Source organism: Salvelinus sp. IW2-2015, unplaced genomic scaffold, assembly GCF_002910315.2.
Source record: "Salvelinus sp. IW2-2015 unplaced genomic scaffold, ASM291031v2 Un_scaffold1046, whole genome shotgun sequence".
Classification (NCBI taxonomy): Eukaryota; Metazoa; Chordata; class Actinopteri; order Salmoniformes; family Salmonidae; genus Salvelinus; species Salvelinus sp. IW2-2015.
In genome coordinates, this window is record NW_019942701.1 from 244,809 (window position 1) to 267,006 (window position 22,198).

Genomic DNA, 22,198 nt, shown 5'->3' on the forward strand with positions numbered 1-22,198 from the left:
GTACGACAGGGAACTTCTGCAGCTGGCACAAGGTGTGGGGGCGGAGCTTGGCTTTGGTGACTTCCTGAGAGAGGGAGTTTACTGCGTCCTGGGCGGGCCCTCATTCGAAACCATCGCTGAGTGTCGTATGATGAACAGACTGGGGGCTGACGCTGTGGGTGAGTCCTGGAGCAGCTATCACAACACCTCAGCACTACTACAATCATCTTCTACTCTAGCAACAATTTAAACTTCTAAACTTCTTCCACTGCCATAACAATACTTTTGCAAGCACTCCGTTGTTCTTGCAGCATTTCATGCAGAATTATGAAGAATGCAACTTTTGAATTACATTGTCAGTTAGTGCATTGCTTTTGTTCTCCCCTTTCTCGTTATTCTAGGCATGAGTACGGTGCACGAGGTTATTGTAGCGCGTCACTGTGGGATGCGTGTGTTCGCCCTGTCCCTGATCACCAACCAGGCTGTGATGGACTACGACAGCCAGGAGAAGGCCAACCACAAGGAGGTCCTGGAGACAGGCCAGCTGAGGGCAACGCAGCTAGAGAGACTGGTGTCCAACATGGTGACCTACATAGAGCACAACAATAACGACGCCTGATAACTCTGACTGACCCTGGTTACACACCGTGTCTGTGTGTGTGTGTGTCTGTGTGTGTGTGGGGGGTGGGGGCGTCTGGCCAAGCCAAGCTGTTCTTTTTCTGTACTTTAACATTCTTCAAGGTAGCTGTTTGTTGACAACGTGAATCATTGTTTAATGTTTGTTATGAAAAAATGACAATTCGGAGTAAAGTACTATTATTTATGAGCCCTGCACGTTTATAAATATAGAGCTGTATTGAGGTGAATTGACCCGGACTGACAATAATACATTAAATTAACTTTATATTTATTTTTGTTCAGTTCAGAAATACTTGCACGTTGTACCTTCCCTAACAAGTGTGACTAATATGTAGATTTTAAAATTAGATGATATAGGTGAAGTAAATTACCAAAACGTAAGGGTGTTCCCATAATATAGTGGGCTCTAAAGTTGGTCGCATATGCAACAAAATATTTAGCTGTGCGACTGCAGTTTTAATTTTGGAGCACAGAAAGAAAGGAAAAGGGATAGCTTCTTCAGGAGATCGGTGATTCTAGTAAAGATGGTTTAGTATGAAGATGCCTAGAAACTGCTTCTCCAATAGAAATCCCAGATCACGCATGTAGTTATGCGATGTCCTGGCAAAGTTAGTTGGCTAAACTCATGTGCAGAAACACGTCATTGGGTCGAACTGTCGTGTCGCACTGAACTGCGCATTTGCATTCCGGCAAAATCAATGGCACTCCTTCGATATAAATGAAAACGTGTCAGTTTGTCTCTTGAACAAGGTTATGACATGTTCAGCTACTTAAAACATTGGCTCGAATCTATATTGAAAATCGAGAAAATTAACAACTAAGGAAGAATTTTCCACTTCTCATTGATTTCCCAAACTCCAGTCTGGTTTGTTGAGTCGGTTTTGCGAAGCGTTCATGGAAGTATCACAATGTTATGCCTCTCTGAGTTTAGAAACTCTGATCATAGCAATGAGTGAATGACGGTTGTGACTAGAGTGACTTTACGTAGCAGGTTAAGAGAGCATTTGAGCTAACCCTAGCCATTTTATACCCTTAACCTAAGTATCGTAATCAACCACGTTAGTTATCCTAACTTGCTGCATAAGTTCTACTAACCTGCTATGAAAAAGTCACTTCCGGTAATGGCCGTACCCCTTTCTAGTCAAAACCATGAATGTCAGATATCTTGCATGTAGTCATCACAAACTTGACGCTCTTAAAGAGACACTGTACCATTTTCAATGTAATGCATCTCAATAAGAAAATAGTGCTTTTACATAATGTAGAAACCTTATATTCCCCACATGACCGGTATTTGTATCAACATTTTAGCTTTTTATAATAAACCAATGTATTTACAGCATAACATATTCGTTTCTAGGGCACAACATGTGCTTCAGAAGTAAATAGAATTAATATAGGCTATATGTTCTTTAAAAAAAAAAATAGTGCTTCTAACGTTTTAAAGTTGGGAGCACCAGTGCTACCAATGACATGTTTGAATTTAGAGCAGTGACTGTAATGTGCTGTAAAGTAGAAGTGTGTTGGTATACTAACAGTTATGTTCTCTGTATATTTTTAATACTTATTTATAGAAGCACTTTTTTATCGTGTAATGTATGCTTTTTCGTCAACGTCTTAAAAGGGGTTAAACTAGATTATTTTACCTTCCAAACAGCGGGTAGTTTTAGCTTTGCCTTATAAGAATGCTCATGAATGTGTATATCGATGGGGATTGAAAGGTGAATATAGGGTATTTTGTTGGTGCTACACTCAAGTCTTACTGTCACAATAAACAGAGTCAACTTGATAGACTGTGGTGTTCAAGTGTCACTTGTTTTCTATGTCTCTGTAGAATTACTGTGTTGTCTCACCACAACCGTCAATCCAGGAAGCTCTTTACCACTTTCTCACCCAACATATTTTAATGCCATGTAGCACCTCCAGCCAGCAATTTCCATGACGTCAGCGCAATGTTTTCTTATATATACCCATACAAGGTCATGAGTAGGTTCTACGTTTTACAAGCAGTCCTCCCCGTCCCTTTAAGAGCAGGGGTATGTCCCAAATGGCACCCTATTCCCTATATAGTGCACTGCTTTTAACATGTTCACTATATAGGGAATCGGGTGCCATTTGGGATGTGTCCCAGATCCTCCTATCATAATTAACTATTTTTGTTTTATGCCTAATGTGTAAAGTATGACTGCGCTTGAGAATTGTGTTGTCAATATCTAAATCAAGTTCAACCAAACCTGGTTGCTTTTTAAAACTAGCATCACCTTAATTGTAGAATAACACAAAGGTCGCATTTCCCTGCTCAGACATTGCATGCATCAACCAATGGTTGCGTGCCACATCAGACAGTGCAGTCAGCCACCAGATTGTTATAACACGATGTAGTTATCTGATACGTAAAATACCTGTTGTAAGATCTGGCATGAGTCAACAACGTCAGAGCAGGGGAACACAGACTAAATCTGGGGGGTGATGGCCAGAATAGAGGTATTAACTGTATGACACTTTTAGATCAATTACTGACCCCAATAAGGAAACATCCATTTCCTATTTCATATCAACGCAAGTGACAAACGTTTCTGCAACCTTCCCAAATAGTCAGAATCAACTATAGGATTTGGTCCTTTACCAGGCTTGGAGCTGCTGGTCTTTTACCAGGCTTGGAGCTGCAGGTCCTTTACCAGGCTTGGAGCTGCTGGTCCTTTACCAGGCTTCGAGCTGTTCCTTGGCAAGACTAGAAACTGTAGTTGAAGCACTCTGGGGTAAAGTTTCCCCTAGGTACAGCTCAAAGATCAGCTTCCCCTTCCCCAATCCTAACCTTAACCATTGGTGGGGAAAATGCTAAACTGGATCAGCGTCCAGAGGCATCTTCACTTTACTCCGGTGGGAGCAGGAACAGTAATCAGGAAGTGACGTCAGTGTTTGTAAATGGGGAAGAATGCTCAGGCCATTGTTTGCTCTGTAAAGGGCATTTATACTGCATCTGCTGTGTACTAAAGGTTCCGCCCCAGAGATGTGAAACTATGCACACACACATAGCCACATCAACATTGACCCATGTCGTAGCCTGGGTACCAGTCTGTTTGGCTAACATTCCACTCCTTATACTCCATGGCATATGACAAGGAGTGGAACATTAGCTAAACAGACTGGTACCCAGGCTAGTCATGAAGTTAACTGTTGCAAAGTTACTCTGCTATGCTTAAAACAGCAGCTTCAGATCATACTGTAACTTTTCAAATGTATACTGAACAAAAAATAAAAGCTGTTGCCAGAGAATTTAATGTTAATTTCTCTATCACAAGCCACCTCCAACGTCATTTTAGAGAATTTGGCAGTACATCCAACCTGGCCTCCCAACCACAGACAACGTGTAACCACGTCAGCCCAGGACCTCCGCACCCTGCTTCTTCACTTGCGGGATCGTCTGAGGAGTATTTCTGTCTATAATAAAGCCAGTTTCTGGGGGAAAACTCATTCTGATTGGCTGGGCCTAGCTCCCCAGTGGGTGGTCCTGGCTCCCAAGTGGGTGGGTCTATGTCTTCCCAGGCCCACCCATGGCTGCGCCCCTGCCAAGTGATGTGAAATCCATAGATTAGAGCACCAATGAATTTATTTCAATTGACTGATTTCCTTCTATGAACTGTAACTCAGTACAATCTTTGAAATTGTTGCATGTTGCGTTTATATTTTTGTTCAGTATATATCTGCAAAGCCCTTACTTATTGGAAACGCATCATAGCACCACTATTTCTGTAATAGGACAACTCTGTGGAGAGGTTCTCTATATTCTCTTTGACCCCGCTCTGCTGAAATGAGTGGTTCGCCATTACAGTAAAGGAGAACTTCAAATGGGGGTTAGTTCCTGTAGCAAAACTGCACTAGGGTGACTATTAGTTTGCTCTGTTCTGAAAGTTGAGTACCACTGCCCTCTGGTGTGTAGAGATTTTCACAATTTACAATCCAATACAGCAGTCAAGACTCTACAAAGGTTTCCCTGATTATTAATTGGTTCCACAGCATACTGTGTGCGTCTATGGGCCGTAGTCGAAAGTAGAGCACTATATAGAGAAGATGGTGCTATTTGGGACAAACCCACTGTTATATGACATGAATAGGTAATAACAAAACATTTAGCCAGAATACTTGATTATGGAGAGTACCGATTTTCATACAGTTTATTAAAAGGCCTGATGCAAAACTATTCACTGTGTATTTTATTTCATGAAATGTTTCTGTAGTGTTGAAATTAGCATAAAACATCAAAGTTCTAATTTTTCTTGAACTATTTTAATTTTTAAAGTAAAACAAATAACTTCATCTTAAACTCAGCTTTGAGGACCATATTTACGGACTTCCTGGATAGAGGTTTAATAATAATAATAATAATAAGACCCACTCAACTATACCCAGCATGAATAATCCTGTGCCTCTTCAGATGGTGCAGAAGAGTGAAAGTCTTGCCACACTGAGAGCAACCATACGGTCTCTCTCCACTGTGGACACTCTGGTGTGTCTTGAGACTGCTCTGCTGGGTAAACCTCTTCCCACACGTGGCACAGCTATAGGGTCTCTCTCCCGTGTGAATGCGGTGGTGTATAGTCAGGTGCGAGGAGCAGTGAAAACTCTTCCCGCAGACGGTGCACCGAAACGGCCTCTCTCCCGTGTGACTTCGCTGATGTATCTTGAGATAGGACAGGCGACTAAAACTCTTGCCGCACTGCGAGCAACTGAAAACCTTCTCTGTTATGGCTGTACCCCAGTGATTCTTTGAATTATAATGAGGCATAGTGAAGCTTCTGAGGCCACCTGGTGTAAAAGTGTTATTGTTCAATCGAATCCCTAAATGGGAGGCAGTTGGTCTGCCAGTGTCACCCAGTCCAAAGCTTCGCTCTGCTGTGTGTCCAGTGTCTTGAGGCCTGGATGGTGGGATGGGATTATTCCTCTGGGAGAACACCTGATCTCTCTGCCTGGTCTGCTGCTGTGAATGGTTGATCTGCGGTCGGCACTGAAAAGAACTAGACACAGACTGAGATGCACTTACTTTCTCTTTCTGAAAGACTTTGTTGTACATTGATCCATTGCACGGTCTCTGTAAAGGTGAGCTGGCTGATTTACTAGGGCCTTCCACTGGGCTAGAGAGGGGCTGTGGCTGGGGCTGAGCCACGGAGCGATCTGGAAAACTCTCTGAATACTGCTCGGCTACATAAGAGAAATCAGGAAAGTCAGTCTCTATGACTATGTCATCGTTCCCTTGAACTATAGACGACCACAGTTGACTGTCTCTTTCATCCATTACAAACTCAGAGCTCAAGGGGTTCTGCTGCTTTACTGTGCTCCTCTGACATCCCGCCTGACTGAATCCAGAATGTTCTTCCTCCTTCTCAGTCTTTATTACAAACTCTAGAACACTGGTCTCCTCCTCGCCACAGTGCCCAGACTGAGACTGGCACAGCTCACTAAGCTTCTCTTGACCTTCTGCCAGCTGCTCCTCCAGGAGGATTAGTGGGTCCTGATTCTCTTCTTCTTCCAAGTCCTGATGATTCCCAATGGGAAGCTTCTGAATGGCATTATTGCCGTATGTGGCGTTTCCTAGATAGAAGGTGCAAAGACAATCGTTATAATTGCAAAGCAAAAGAAAGGATATATTTGTAGTTACTTACAGTATGTCAAGAATTGCATGTCCTTCTTATATGTCCCAAAAAAGATATAATTGGAAAGCAAATGTTATCAAATGAAGGTTCAACACCATGGCCAGTAGAACACTGTTTGGAAACAAAGTAGCCCAAACCCACCCTATCCCCTACATAGTGCACTCCATTTAACCCAAGCTTTATGGGCCCCTGTTCAAAAGTAGTGCACTATATAGGGAATAGGGTACCATTTGGGACAGAGCCAGTGTTTTGAATAGAAGTAGGCCTGTCCAATGAACCCAATGAATGCAGTTGCCCTGCCCGAAGAATGCAGTTACCATGTCCAATGGCCCAATGAATTCAGTTACCCTGTCCATTTGGTTCTCTGTGTTGCTCCCGTCTCCATGATCCATCATCCTGTCTCTCTACCTTAATGAAAGGGGTTTCTATCTCTGCAAACTAGAAGTACGAAACTATTAAACAGTATGCATTGTCAATTTGTCAGGTTTCAAGTCTGTAAGATTTCATTGGGTTATGGTTTTTCTAGAGACGTTGTATCCCTTTCGGCTCCTAGTTGTCAAAGGGCCTCAACAGACATGCACCGTCAAGGCCCTTCGGTCTACTCGGAGCCGAAAGGAATACGATACTACCAATCTCTGATTCAACTGCACAAGAATCAGTCTATGGAGCACAGACCTTGACTTCTCCCAAAGCTGACCCAAACACATCCTCATCTCCTCGTTGACTGGGTCTCCAGTCTGAAGCACAGCTCTCCATGTATTTCTCTGAAACAGCAAATTATTACAGACATAAAGGACACTCCCAGGACTCTCCAGTAGTATTTTTTTGACAGGTAGGCAACCATAAGATTCCGACCTTATTTATGGTCGCTGTAAGTACATCTTCCCAGTATGGTCCAGAGCCGGCGCGAGATATGGTTCAGGAAACGTTGTGTGTGTGTGTGTGTGTGTGTGTGTGTGTGTGTGTGTGTGTGTGTGTGTGTGTAACCTTTAATTAATTAGGCAAGTCAGTTAAGAACAAATTGTGCGCCGCCCTATGGGACTCCCAATCACGGACGGTTGTGATACAGCATGGATTTAAACCAGGGTGTCTGTAGTGACGCCTCAAGCACTGAGATGCAGTGCCTTAGACCGCTGCACCACTCGGGAGCCCCGAGTTTTCTAACCAACGTTCCTCAATCCAGGGATAGAAGATGGCGCTGTACTACTAATTGTCCAAAATGATACACTGAGAAGACAAATACTGATCGCTTTTACTTAAACTGACCTTTTTGTCCTCATGCTAGACTAAAGCAACCCATTGGATTCCACAACACTTCAGGTAACTACTCACCTCAACGCTAGGCGTCGTATTTTCACGGAATCCATGGGCTGCTATAGCCTAGGTAGACTAACATTGGGACGACAAAGGCAGTTTAATAAAGAAATAGCAGTATTTCAATATTTTCGATGTAACATTTTGATAATGGGAAAATTAGGATTACAGCGTCATCTTCCATCCCTGGATTGAGGTACGTTTTCTGAGCCATATCTAGCGTCTACTCTGTGGTGTCCTGAGCTAGCTGGTAGGTAACGTTAGCCTGACAACTACATTTTAAAATAAAAATCGGCCCAATAACATCTATATTTCTCTATCTAATGTTTTCCTTGAATAAACACCACCACATAAATACTTAGCTAGGTATTAGAATAGCCTTATCTACAAATAACAATAGAGGCCTAGCCTGTACGATTTAGCGCTTTGGAGCTAACGTTAACTAGCTAACATAACAGTAACGTTAACTGGTACAGTACTCACCAGTTTGTCGTGGAATCCGCGCAATCTTCAGTTCATTATCCATCAGGAGCAGTTTTCTCCGCAGAATTTCATTTTCATTATGCTTCCGAGATATTTCGAAATGTAATACAGCACAGTTGTCATCGATAAGTTTGGCGATTTCTGCCACCGCTGATTTGGCTAAAACCTCCATGATCGAGGTTAGTTGTGTCTGAAGGGCGATACAGTTAGACATTTTGAGTGTCGTTTAAAAACGAGTTAATGTAAATGTTATTCTAAAAGCTAGCTAGCTACATCAGCCAATTTAAATGTCTGCAAAATAAACCTAGCTAACGTTGGCTATCTACTTCCGAGTCTAAATCTTCTTCTATCATATAATGGCGGTCAGCAAACAAATGTTAAAGGTGCCTGCCGCCACCTACTGTGCTGGAGTGTATAGACAATCATGGTTTACAACATTAGTTCCACATTTCTAAATCCTCCAACCTAACTCAGCACTTCTGAGAGAGATAAAAAAAAGCCTATTAACTTCTAATAGACCATGCCCCAAATCCCTTCCAAACCCCCCAACCCTGTCCAACCTCAATGACCTACACTTAAATCTTTCCCTCTCTTCAACATACTTGCAACAATATAACAACACATGCTCCATCGTTTCATCGACCATACTCTCCAGACACAAACCAGTCACATGCTTGCCAACAAGATGTAAAGACGAGTTCAATGTATAATGTCCTAGACACGTCAAGCCAATACCACCTCTTCCTTCCTAATCTGACCTTTGAATCTTGGTCCACCAACCTTTCTTTGGAGGGAATATAAATGCCGACCCCTGGGCTCAGGGTCCCATCTTTTCTGCCACACAAAAAGGCTCTGATCTTACATTTGGCCTCACCTTTACCCAGTGGAACATTCATATAAATTATGACTCATTTTAAAGCTCTTTTGGCTATGTGGTCTACAATTTCATTCTCTTCCACACCCAAATGGGCTGGGACCCAGCAGAATCTCACTACTTCACCCAGTATCTTAATTCTCCATAATAACATTAATGCCTCCAATAGTAGGTCACTCCTATTAGATTTGCCAGATGATAAACTATTCAATATAGACAGAGAATCTGAGCATATTATATATCATTCTGACAGGTTGAACGTCCTCCACTCACTGAAGGGCAATTACTATCGCCAACTGTTCAACGGAGTATACTGACAGTTCGTCTGTTAGTATTCTACATATCTGCACATTAAATTCAAGAACATAAATGCCTGCTCCTGTGCGCCTACTATCTGGGTCCTTGGATCCATCTGTGAAAACAGTAAAAAGGCATAACAACTTCTACCAATGTAATTGTCAACCAGTTTCCTTAAATCACTGACTTCTGACCAATATTTTATTCTCTACCAAGGTTAGATAAACAGGATCTGGGATTAACCACAGAGGAACATGCCCTATCAGCACAGAAGGGCCAACCTCCAACTCCCTCAAACCACTCTCATGAGCAAGCTTTCCATCTGTCCAACCAAACCCACTGCCTTGTCTACTAGTATATTCCCATCAGTCATCTAGCACAGTAGCAGTGAGATGCGCAACCTCACAGCCTTTCAGCCTAACCCAATAAGCTAATGACAGTTTTTTACTCTGTATATCCAATGGCATCTCACCTGCCTCCACTAGTAATGCACATACAGATGTTGATTTAAATGCACCAATACATATCCTTAAAACTATATACTGGATTCTGTCCAGCCTCTGAAGCCAAGTCTTCGCCGCTGTTCCATAAACTATACACCCGTAATCAATTGTGGTCCCGATCAGAGCTCTATAAATATCCATCAACGATGGTCTGTCATCACCCCATTCATAACCAGAGACCGAGCCATAAGATTCACCACCTTCTTACACCTGGTTTCAACATTTATGACATGATCTTTCCATGTATATCTCTCATTGAAGCATAGACCCAAATATTTGTACATAGAAACCCTCCCCATAGGCTGTCCGTACAGAAACAACTGTATATTATCGGCAACTTTCTTCTTTGAGAAGAACATACAGCAAGACTTTGTCTCTGACAATTTTAAACCCCAGTAAATCTTGTTGAATAGATTTGGTCACGAGAGACATTCCTTCCCCTCTTCCATATAGCTCCATCATCAGCATATAGGGAAGCCCCAATACCCCTATCTACATTCGAAAACAAATCATTAATCATAATATTGAACAAAATAGGACTGACAGCACTGCCTTGAGGAATACCATTGTCAACTACATAGGCATCAGATAAAATGGATCCTATTTTAATTTAAAATGTGATTAAATAAGAAGGATAAAACACAGATATATAATCTCCCACCAATACCAAGTCTTTCCATCTGAATCAGTAGGCCTTCTCTCCACATGGTGTCTTTTCAATATATAAAAAAAAGACAGTAGCATGGCCAGAGTATTTTCAACTTGCTCACCTTTACTAATGCATCCAAAGTAGATCGACCTTTACAGAATCTACTTTGACATTGACTCAATAAACCTCTATGTTCCAGGAAATATGACAATCTGATGACTATCATATTTTCCATCAATTTACACAAGTTAGAGGTCAGTGCTATTGGTCTAACTATCAGCACATGAAGGGTCCTTACCAGGCTATACAAAAGGTAATATTACTGCATGTTTACAACCAGAAGGTATAAACCCCTCACTACAAATCTTATTAAATTATCCTAGGAGAACGTACATGACCTCATCAGGTACAGAGATGCTTAAACATTACATAGCACAACTGATCATGACCTAGGGCTGTATATCTACAGCCTATTAAGGCTGAAAATCAAATCAAATGTTATTTGTCACACGCCGAATACAACAGGTGTAGATCTCACAGTGAAATCCTTACTTACAAGCCCTTAACCAACAATGCAGTTTTAAGAAAGATCCATAAAAAAATAAGAAATGAAAGTAACATATAATTAAAGAGCAGCAGTAAAACAACAATGTGGAGGCTATATACAGGGGGTATCGGTACAGAGTCAATGTGGAGGCTATATACAGGGGGTACCGGTACAGAGTCAATGTGGAGGCTATATACAGGGGGGTACCGGTACAGAGTCAATGTGCGGGGGCACCGGTTAGTCGAGGTAATATGTACATGTAGGTATAGTTATTAAAGTGACTATGCATAGATAATAAACAGAGTAAGGAGGCAGCCGTAAAAAGAGGGGGGGGGGGGGGCGGGGGGGCCTAATGTAAATAGTCTGGGTAGCCTTTTTGATTAGATGTTTCAAGAGTCTTATGGCTTGTGGGTAGAAGCTGTTAGAAGCCTCTTGGACCTAAACTTGGCGCTCCGATACCACTTGCCATGCGGTAGCAGAGAGAACAGACTATGACTAGGGTGGCTGGAGTCTTTGACCATTTTTAGGGCCTTCCACCGCCTGGTATAGAGGTCCTGGATGGCAGGAAGCTTGGCCCCAGTGATGTACTGGGCCGTACGCCCTACCCTTTGTAGTGCCTTGCGGTCGGAGGCCAAGCAGTTGCCATACCAGGCGGTGATGCAACCAGTCAGGATGCTCTCGATGGTGCAGCTGTAGAACACATCTCATGTATGGTAAAATCTGCATTCAAAGAAGAATCAACAGTGTCTCTTTTCTTATACACACTAACATGAGCATTTAAAATGTCACACCTGCATTGCTTATTTATACTGAACAAAAATATAAACGCAACATGTATAGTGTTGGTCCCATGTTTAATGAGCTGAAATAAAGGACCCCCAAAATGTTCCATGTGCACAAAAACTTCTCTCAGATTTTGCACACAAATTTATTGATGTTCTTGTTAGTGAGCATTTCTCCTTTGCCAAGATAATCCATCCACCTGATAGGTGTGGCTTACCAAGAAGCTGATTAAACAACATGATCATTACACAGATGCACCTTGTGCTGGGGACGATAAAAGGTCACTAAAATGTGCAGTTTCTTCACACAACACAATGCTATAGATGTCTCAAGTTTTGAAGGAGCATGCAATTGGCAGCGATTACAGCCTTGAGTCTTCTTGGGTATGATGCTACAAGCTTGGCACACTTGTATTTGGGGAGTTTCTCCCATTCTTCTCTGCAGATCCTCTCAAGCTCTGTCAGGCTCTGTCAAGATGGATGGCTATTTTCAGGTCTCTCCAGAGAGGTTCGATCCGGTTCAAGTCCGGGCCACTCAAGGACATTCAGATACTTGTCCTGAAGCCACTCCTGATTTGTCTTGGCTGTGATGCTTAGGGTCCTTGTCCTGTTGGAAGGTGAACCTTCGCCCCAGTCTGAGGTCCTGAGCAGATTTTCATCAAGGATCCCTTTGTACTTTGTTCCATTCATCTTTGCCTCGATCCTGCCTAGTCTCCCAGTCCCTGCCGCTGAAAAACATCCCCACAGCAAGATGCTGCCACCACCATACTTCACCGTAGGGATGGTGCCAGGTTTCCTCCAGACATGACGCTTGGCATTCAGGCCAAAGTTTTCAATCTTGGTTTCATCAGACCAGATAATTTCGTTTCTCATGGTCTGAGAGTCTTTAGGTGCCTTTTGGCAAACTCCAAGCGGGCTGTCATGTGCCTTTTACTGAGGAGTGGCTTCCGTCTGGCCACTCTACCATAAAGACCTGATTGGTGGAGTGCTTCAGAGATGGTTGTCCTTCTGGAAGGTTCTCCCATCTCCACAGATGAACTCTAGTGCTCTGAAAGAGTGACCATCGAGTTCTTGGCCACCTCCTTGACCATGGCCCTTCTCCCTCGATTGCTCAGTTTGGCTGGGCAGCCAGCTCTAGGAACAGTCTTGGTGGTTCCAAACTTCTTCCATTTACAAATGATGGAGACCACTGTGTTCTTGTGTACCTTCAATGCTGCAGAAATGTTTTGGTACCCTTCCCCAGATCTGTACCTCCACACAACCCTGTCTCGGAGCTATACAGACAATTCCTTCAACCTCATGGTTGGTTTTTGTCAACTGTGGGGCCTTATATAGACAGGTGTGTGCCTTTCCAAGTCATGACCAAACAATTGAATTTACCACAGGTGGACTCCAATCAAGTTGTAGAAACATCTCAAGGATGACCAATGGAAACAGGATGCACCTGAGCTTGAGTCTCATAGCAAAGGGTCTGAATACTTACGTAAGTAAGGTATTTATTTTTGATTTTGAATACATTTGCAAAAATTTCTAAAAACCTGTTTTCGCTTTCTCATTATGGGGTACTGTGTGTAGATTATTGAGGACATTTTTTTTATTTTATCAATTTTAAAATAAGGCTGTAACGTAACAAAATTTTGAAAAAGTCAAGGGGTCTGAATACTTTCCGAAGGCACTGTATTCCTACACAACACTCTGTAAGCGCTATTTCTTTCTCGAATAGCCGCAGTGCACTCTTCGGTCCACCAAGGAACCACCTTCGTTTTGTCACCCACTTCACTCACTGGCACATACAGTGCATTCATATAGTATTCAGACCCCTTGACTTTTTACACATGTTGTTACGTTACAGCCTTACTCTAAAAGTGAGTTTTTTTTACTCATCAACGGACTTGAACCCGATCAAACATGTCTGGAGAGACCTGAAAATAGCTGTGCAGCGACGCTCCCCATCCAACCTGACAGAGCTTGAAGATCTGCAGAGAAGAATGGGAGAAATTCTCCAAATACAGGTGTGCCAAGCTTGTAGCGTCATACCCAAAAAGACTCGAGGCTGTAATCGCTGCCAAAGGTGCTTCAATAAAATATTGAGTTAAGAGTCTGAATACTTATGCAAATGTCTTATTTTGTTTTTTTATTTTTAATAAATGTGCAGAAATGTCTAAAAACCTGTTTTTGCTTTGTCATTATGGGGTATTGTGATGTCATTATGGGGTATTGTGATGTCATTATGGGGTATTGTGTTATGATTGATGAGGGTCAAAAAACAATTTCATCAATTTTAGAACAAGGCTGTAACGTAACAAAATGTGGAAAAAGTCAAGGGGTCTGAATACTTTCTGAATGCACTGTAACTCTCTAGAGCCCAATTCTCCAGATATTTCATCAAACATCGCTACAGATAGTTGACGACAAGGGTTATAAAAATGTTGCTACTCAATATTACTACCTGCACTGTAGATTCCCACCATCACACATTCATATTCAGATGGGACAGGTATATTACCATATATATGACCTTCCCTTATGAATGTAGCACAACCACCCACCCTGTCCAATAAGATCCGACTGAACAATAACCAGGAATAATAAAATCAAGATGTGGTCTAAACCACGTTTCTTGAACACATATCACATCAGGTTTGATCTCTAAATCAATTCCATACTTCTTAAAGTCCTGACCGTTAGCAATAAGGCTTCTGGCATTCCACTGAAGGATGACAAAAACCATGACTTTATCATTATACTGAGACATTCAATCATTATAATTATTAAAAGTCAACATGTCAACAATCATGGCGACAGTAATATCTGTTACTCCTAAAAACTCTGTTGCTGCTCCCACAATAACCTTCAACTTGGCAGTTCTTCTTTCCTCAAGTACAGTCATGTTGATAACCTTTCCAATGAAGGCTATAAAGTCAATCTGATTAACTATCAAGGTGACTTTTGACACGACACATTTGTGAGAGCAAGCTTTCAGAACAGGCCTCGTAATGGTGTCAGGACCAACAGAACTCCTACAATAGGTCCACTTATTCCAGGACTGACCCTGTCATCTCCATCATTCTGCCGAATAGTTCCACCAATCTGCATTGAAGCCTCTGCCTAAGAGACATTATGTATGATTTTATATCTTTGGGCCTCTCTAGCCACGTTCTGCACCTGGCATCCACCAAATGCTGCACTGTGCCCCCACCTCCCCCCCACACACACACACACAGCAGTTAACCTTGACATTGTTCCCACATTCACCATAATCCTGTTCCCCTCATATCTTTTCATTCCTTTGCACAGAGCCGCTACATGTCCCATTCTTTGTCATTTAAAACACCTTAACGGAGGTGGGCAAAACCTTCTCAAACATGAGTCTAATGTTTGTTACCGTAAGTACAACAAAAGTGAACACCAAATTTGCAAGGGCAGAAATAGGAATCCTCTTATAAAACATTTTATTTTACTGTCACTGAATAAAACAATTAACACACAAAATTGAGACGTTCACAATTTCACATTTATTTCAAAAATCCACAAGCAAAAAACACCCAAAAAACAAATCAAAGCAAAAATTTATTTGGTTGATTTTCCTGGGTTAGGATAGCTGGAGTAAAAAAACTAAATCATTTGAACTACTCTACTCATTGAGTAGTAAGCAACCTAGACCAATAATGAACTAAAGGAGCCTAACGTTACTCCTTATTGTCCAAGGACCTGAAATGTTCTGTTTAGAGGCAAATTGGGTCTGGAAGCCAAAACAGCCAAAAACACCATCTAAACGTGAATCTATTCTCAATTGCAGCAGTTGGTTCTAGATACATAAATCCCTCTACTTTAATGTTACATCAAAAAAATTATTTCACAAATAGAAACGTACTGTTTTAACACAGTTGCAGAAGACAGTATTTTTCCGTGTTTGTGGTGGCATCCATTTACACACAGGTGTTAGGAGATGGCTAATCAGCCTTGTGGAAACACTAACCCTATAAAAAAAGGTGTGTATTAATTTAACTTTAAAAAAATATATTTTCTAGCTGATATGAAAGATAAGATCCTTATGCTTCCAAAACCATACCACAAGCGACGCATGGTAATGTTCAGACCGAATGTCTGGGCTCTTAAAACTCCCCCAAACAGAAGACGCTTACGTCCAATGATTTATGTGTAATGTAATGCAACAGAGTCATGATCAAGGGTTATAGACGCAACCCTACCATCAAGGTCTTCACACACAAAAAAATGGATATGTAGCCTACATGTTAAATTGGATCAATGATCATTGATTGGTTGATGCAGGAAGGTTTTTCTTAAAAACCCTTTTACATTATTGGAGAGATACCTGATGACATAAAACAAAGAACTACTCAACTGTTCCTTTTTACGTAACACCAACATTTGAATATCGCTATTGTAAATGAGAATTGATTCTCAATTAAAAAAGGTAAAAAAATATATATAATTAAAAAGTAAAAACGACCATATCAAACAAACAAGACATCTTATCAACACAATTTAGTTGGACTTCTAAACTGTTGCAACACCATCAACGTGTTAACAATAGCAGCCAAATGTCCCATACCTATTAACTGGTGTTGATTGAGTTTTGATGAGGCGGAAACAACTTTCAGCAAGGTAAGTGTGCATCCCAAATGGCAATTCATACCCTAAAAAGTAGTGTACTAAATAATGTTATAGGGTGCCATTCGGAACACAAACTAAGACACCATCAACGTGTTAACAATAGCAGCCAAATGTCCCATACCTATTAACTGGTGTTGATTGAGTTTTGATGAGGCGGAAACAACTTTCAGCAAGGTAAGTGTGCATCCCAAATGGCAATTCATACCCTAAAAAGTAGTGTACTAAATAATGTTATAGGGTGCCATTCGGAACACAAACTAAGACTCTTTGGCCCTTGATTAACCTGTATGAAGTCTCTGATGAGCTTTCAGGCTGCTCTTCTGAGTGAAAGTCTTACCACATATCTCACAGCTGTAGGGCTTCTCACCAGTATGAGTGTGCAGGTGTCTTTCAAAGTGACTATGGCGATCAAAACTCTTTCCACAAAAGGAGCATATGAAACATCTATTTCTTGTGTCGTCTGTAGTGGCACTGCTGCCCTCTGTACTGTCAAAACTGTCTATGCCAAGGGCAAATAAAATCCCCTCTTGACTGTAGTTTGGTTCTGTGATGTAAGCGCTCATTGCCGTTTCCTCCTCTACAGGTAGTKGTGGCGGTGGTACCCGGTTCTGAAACCTGGGTAGTATTGTCCCATCACCATCCTCCCTGTTCCTTGCATGTAGAACCATCCCTGCATACTGCTCTTGCTCAATCACATCCAACTTGTCTTTCTCTTCCTGAAAAGACACGTCTCCCAGTTCCACCTCTCTAGAAGCTGACGTATAGAACCCGTGGTGGYGGTGCAGTCCATCAAAAGGACTGTGATGGTATTTGACACTGGGTGAAACAGGATGGGAGTTCTGCTGCTTTGTCACATCGGAGGAGCAACCTGGATGTAGTGATCCAGACGCAGTATCACTGTGCCTCTCTGTGAAAGATCTACACAGCTGACTCTCCCTCTCATCCATGACATACTCTGGGTCGTCCTGGTAACCTGGTCGCTCTGTGCTTTGTTGGTGTAGAGGTCCTGACTGACTGAGTATCTGGGATTCAAACTGCTTCTCTTTCTCTGCTTCCCCCACCAACCCCTGCCCCCTGCCCTCCTCCTCCTCACTGTGCCCGGAGCTAGGCTGTGCTTCAGCAGGTGAGGGCTGATCCCTCGGTTCCTCTGGATTCTCCAAGGGTCTAGGATAAACGTCAGGCTTCTTATCATCAAGCGGCGGTTGTCCCGTTAGCATGTCAGCATCGTCTGCTTGACAGGAAAAGAGTATCAAGTATTTTAGCATAGATTTTAACAACATGGCAATTCAAACAATGTAAATCATCCAACATGAACTGTTTAACGTCATCTTAAACCCGACAGAGAACAGGAAAACACTTCGTATCCATCCCAAAATGGCACCCTATTCTGTATGTAGTGTACTACTATTGATCAGAGCCCTTTGTGTCCTGGTCAATAGTAGTACACTATAAAAGGGAATAGGGTTGCATTAAGAATGCACCTTATTTAAGCCTTATTTAATTATATAACGGGCGTACTGTCTGTTAATTACAGAATGATTGACTGATTTATGCACTTAAGAGTTAACCTTTTCACATATTAAAAGTATGAAAACATCAATATTATTCTCATCTCTTACCTCTGTGTGTCTTTAGATGCCCTTTGAGGCTACTCTTCTGGTTGAAACACCTTCCACATATGTCACAACTATACGGTTTCTCACCCGTATGAATTCGCTGGTGCCTTTCCAGATGACCAACACGCTCAAAAACTTTCCCACAGAATGAGCAGATGAAGCACTTCTTGTCCTTGGTGACTCCTTGGAAGGTTTTCACTTTCCTTTCCGGAAAACTGGAGAAGATGGGAGGATGGTTCAGAGAAGCCCCGTCCATGACCTGTGAGTTTGGCTGTACTGTACCGACACTTGCTATCAAGAGTGTGTCTGAAGATCCATAATGTTTCTGCCTGAGCTGTAAAATCATATCCTCGCTGACATCTACATATGGTTTCCCTGGARATGAAGCACTGCTGCATGACGCCTCCACCATTCCTGGGACAGGAAGTACAGGAGAGTGATCAGTGAGACACTGGGAGTTCTGACCTGAACTGCTGAAATATTCTGAATTGCTCGTCTCCATATCGTTGTCTGCTTGCGGACCGGACATCCACGGCTGGCTGTCTCTCTCGTACATCGACAATTCCTCATCCAGTTGCTGTTCTGCTCTCCCTGCAGTCTGTTCTTCTGCTTTAGGATCTAGTGTCTGGAATGCATCCTTCTCCTCCCCTGGCTCAGACTTCATAGGCATCTGAGGAGCAGTTTGGAACACTTCGTCCTTTTCGTTCAACTGCTCTTCCTCCGTCTGACGTCTATCCAGGGGAGGCTTCTCTTCGTTGTTAGCTAGTCCATCCATCGATACTGTGTGGAAAGATTACATTTGATTAATAAAACAATGAGGCATAGAATTGTTTATGTCCTATTAATAACCAATATATTGGATGTCATTATGTAGTGAGTGTGTCCCAAACAGTACCCTATTCCCTATATGATGCACTACACTATGGGCCCTAGTCAGAAGTAATGCACTATATAGGGAATAGGTTGTTATTTGGTATGCGTACATGGAATTGTCTATGACCTATAACCTAATAAGTGATTCTAATCTCTTACCTCTGTGAGTCTTCAGATGCCCTTTGAGACTACCCTTCTGGTTGAAACACCTTCCACATATGTCACAGCTGTACGGTTTCTCACCCGTATGAATTCTCTGGTGCCTTTCAAGATGACCGTAACGTTCAAAACTCTTTCCACACAGTGTGCAAATGAAGTGTTTCTTAACCTGGCAAAATATTTTGTTGCTCGCTCTCCTTGCCGTATTATAATTTGGGTCAGAACCCAATACACTTTGAGGGTCTGGATTTGACTGTACTGTGCCGTCGCTTGTTCTCCTGAGCGCGTCTGACTGCCGATAACGTTGTTGCTGTCTGAGCTGTAAAATCATATCCTCTCTGACGTCTGACTCTAAATATGGTTTCCCTGGAAAGAAAACACTGCTGCATGATGCTTCCTTGTCTTTTATCCCTGTAGTCCGCTCTTCCTGTTGACCCTCTCCTCCTGGCTCAGTCTTCACCAGAATCTCATCCGCAGGTCGATCTTTTTCATTAAAATCTTCCTCAGGCTGCAGTTTTTCAAGCGAGGTCTTCCCCACACAAGTGGTACCACCTTTACGAGGCCCTGTGGAAATGAATAAGTATTGTATGTCAGTCATCAAAATAATTGATTGGTTGTTTTAATAGTAATCTAAATGGATGTGTCCCTGTGGGCAGTTGAGTCAAAGAAGGGTGTAATGGTTTGTAATAATAATGATTTGATTTCACATGCCTCCTGTTTCTATAGCGGGATGTACAAGTACACCCCCTGGACAGGATACTTGTCTGTCGTAGGACCTTACTCCCAAATCCATCTCCTTAATGCTGAGTGTCAAGCAGAGACAGTCTGTGGTCGAACCCCCAACCTTCCAATCTCAGGGTGTAGGCCTTCACTCTAACAAGGCCACTGAATTGGTTATAATGAGTCATTGCTATTCCTCTCCCATCCCATTGTGCACAGACAGATATGACCCGAGGACACACTCGTCTGTTGTAGGGCCCTAACGTTAGCCCTGGGCTCAGTGCTGTGTGGACGTGAGTAGGCTGATTAAATACGCCTACATTGTTTACCTGCAAATATTTCTGGCTGACTAATGTTACGTCACGTACACAGTTAGCTATTGATAACTATTGATTATAAAATAGTTAGTACCACTACGTCGACCCACCTCTCCTAAGATTCTCAGCAGCGACTGATCGACCATGATGAATGCGTCTTCGAGCATTAATCCCTCGAGCTCTTCGAAGCTCGCTGTCAAGTTGTTGTACATTATTTTTCAGGACGTTGATTTCATTTTCCCGTCGACACATTTCTACACGTAACACAACTATGCCATCGTCGACTACTTTGCCAATTTCTGCAACCGCAGCTTTAGAAAGTACCTCTATGATGGAAGCGATTTGAGCCCGGAGAGAAACACTGCTCAACATTTTCAAACGTTTGCGAAAACTAAACAGAGTTCGGTCTTGCTTCTGCAGATGATTGAAACTTTGTATCTAAGTAATATGCTAATAATTTGGTTTAAATATGCTAGCAACAATGTGAATCGTGTAGTTATGTGCAGCTACAGAGAGGAAAAGGCGAAGCGAGAGCTTTTACTCCACCCAAAATCTGCCCACGACGTGAGGAATTTTTGTATAGAGGTCAACGGAAAATTGAATTGTTAATTTGCTACGTGAGGCAAATACAATACAATATTGATACAATAGACGTTTCGTAATGGCTAGCTTGTTATGCATGCACTGGTATAAGTAAACGCATGTGACATTTCGTAAATTTAGAAAAATACGACTATATCGGATTTGTCATAGAGCTAGATAGAGGCCTCATCATGGATATAACATTGCCAATTGAGGGCTTCAAATCATTTTAAAGTAGTCAACTTGGTGGAGATTCCTATGAGTTGGGAGAAATCAGCCAATGAAGAAGAAGAAAATGGCTCTTCAGTGGCGCATCAGTGCTAGAGTCGTCGCTACAGACCCTGGTTCGATTCCAGGCTGTATCACAACCGGCCATGATTGGGTGTCCCATAGGGCGGCGTACAATTGGCCCAGCATCATCCAGGTTAGGGTTTGGCGGGGTAGGCCGTCATTGTAAATAAGAATTGTTCTTAACTGACTTGCCAAGTTAAATTTAAAAAATGGTGCTGCCCATGCTGTCACAGATGATATAATGGCACAGATACAAAGATGAGTCCTCTATCTATCTCCATGTCTGTTCACACGCGTATCTGCCTTCTCATTGGCTAGACTGGTCCCACCTGAACTCGCCTCCCCCTGCCTGCATTCCGGCTTTGATGACATGTATTTCCATTGTTAGAGCGGTTACTCGAATATCTTGTCAATATAATAGATAATCTTTGATGCAACAAACTAAAATAGGGTTAAGGCCGGAAGTGGTGAAAATAGTCAACCGTAAATAGAAAAGATGATGCACAGCGGAATTTGAGATCTAGCGTCACTTTTTTGACGAGGCAAAGAAAAATAACACGAAAAGAGGTTCAACATCTTTAATACTTTAAATATGAATACTTCATATTTTGGAAACCTAAACCTTCCCAGTACAGGTAGACATTATATCCGGTAAACTTTATTTTGAATCCCAAAATGCACGAACTGGAAATGTAACCATTTAGGCTGTCGGCGGAATATACACTATGACAGTAATTGGCTGATTTACCAGCAAGCTACAGACGTTTGACTAGATGTTTTTACGTCATTTACTTGCTATCAGAAATCCTTGGGATGTCCAACTCTGACATCACATTTGATGTTATTTTAATGGACAAAAAATTTGCTTTTCTTTAAAAAACAAGAGCATTTCTAAGTGAACCCAAACTTTTGAACGGTAGTGTATATATATATATATACAGTGGCATGAAAAAGTGTTTTCCCCTATCTGATTTTCTATATTTTCGCATATTTTTTTATCAGATCTTGAACCAAACCCTAATATTAGATAAAGGGAACCTGAGTTTAAAAATACCCCCCCCCCAAAAAATATGACTATTTCATTTATTTAATTTTTTAAAAGTAATGCAACACCCCTGTGTGAAAAAGTAATTGCCCCCTTCAACTCAACGACATTTGTGGGTTTTCAAGCATGAACTGCTAGTTTCAAGTCCTGCCAGAAATTCTCAATTGGCATTAGGTCTGGACTTTGACTAGGCCATTCCTAAACTTCAAATGTGTTGCTTTTTAGCCATTTCATGTAGA

General features: G+C 41.9%; 3 protein-coding genes across 5 annotated transcripts in view; 1 reads left to right on the top strand and 2 right to left on the bottom strand.

Annotated features, from left to right (window-relative positions):
• The window catches only part of LOC112069547 (purine nucleoside phosphorylase), a 36,172-nt gene extending 33,760 nt beyond the window's left edge, over positions 1–2,412 (top strand). For both annotated transcript variants that reach the window (XM_024136887.2, XM_024136886.2), the window contains exons 5-6: positions 1–158; positions 381–2,412. The exon at positions 1–158 is cut by the window's left edge and continues 33 nt beyond it. In XM_024136887.2, the coding sequence (XP_023992655.1) occupies positions 1–158; positions 381–598 (376 nt within the window). In that variant the 3' untranslated portion in view covers positions 599–2,412. The remainder of the gene's footprint in view (positions 159–380) is intronic.
• A 2,405-nt stretch (positions 2,413–4,817) lies between these two features.
• On the bottom strand, positions 4,818–8,424 carry LOC112069554 (zinc finger protein 777). The gene is made up of 4 exons (XM_024136892.2): positions 8,067–8,424; positions 6,945–7,033; positions 6,617–6,707; positions 4,818–6,207 (listed from the first exon to the last, which is right to left on the bottom strand). The coding sequence occupies exons 1-4, from the start codon at positions 8,278–8,280 to the stop codon at positions 5,015–5,017; spliced, it is 1,587 nt and encodes a 528-aa protein (XP_023992660.2). The 5' UTR covers positions 8,281–8,424; the 3' UTR covers positions 4,818–5,014.
• Positions 8,425–15,153: 6,729 nt separating this feature from the next.
• Positions 15,154–20,726, bottom strand: LOC139024122 (zinc finger protein 48-like). 2 transcript variants are annotated; one of them, XM_070438583.1, is made up of 4 exons: positions 20,152–20,726; positions 19,005–19,568; positions 17,976–18,752; positions 15,154–17,587 (listed from the first exon to the last, which is right to left on the bottom strand). In XM_070438583.1, the coding sequence occupies exons 1-4, from the start codon at positions 20,411–20,413 to the stop codon at positions 16,635–16,637; spliced, it is 2,556 nt and encodes an 851-aa protein (XP_070294684.1). In that variant the 5' UTR covers positions 20,414–20,726; the 3' UTR covers positions 15,154–16,634. The 2 variants fall into 2 exon arrangements, with proteins under 2 accessions (XP_070294684.1, XP_070294685.1); XM_070438584.1 differs by having other exon boundaries at positions 15,154–17,584; positions 20,152–20,724.
• Between the last annotated feature and the right edge of the window lie 1,472 nt (positions 20,727–22,198).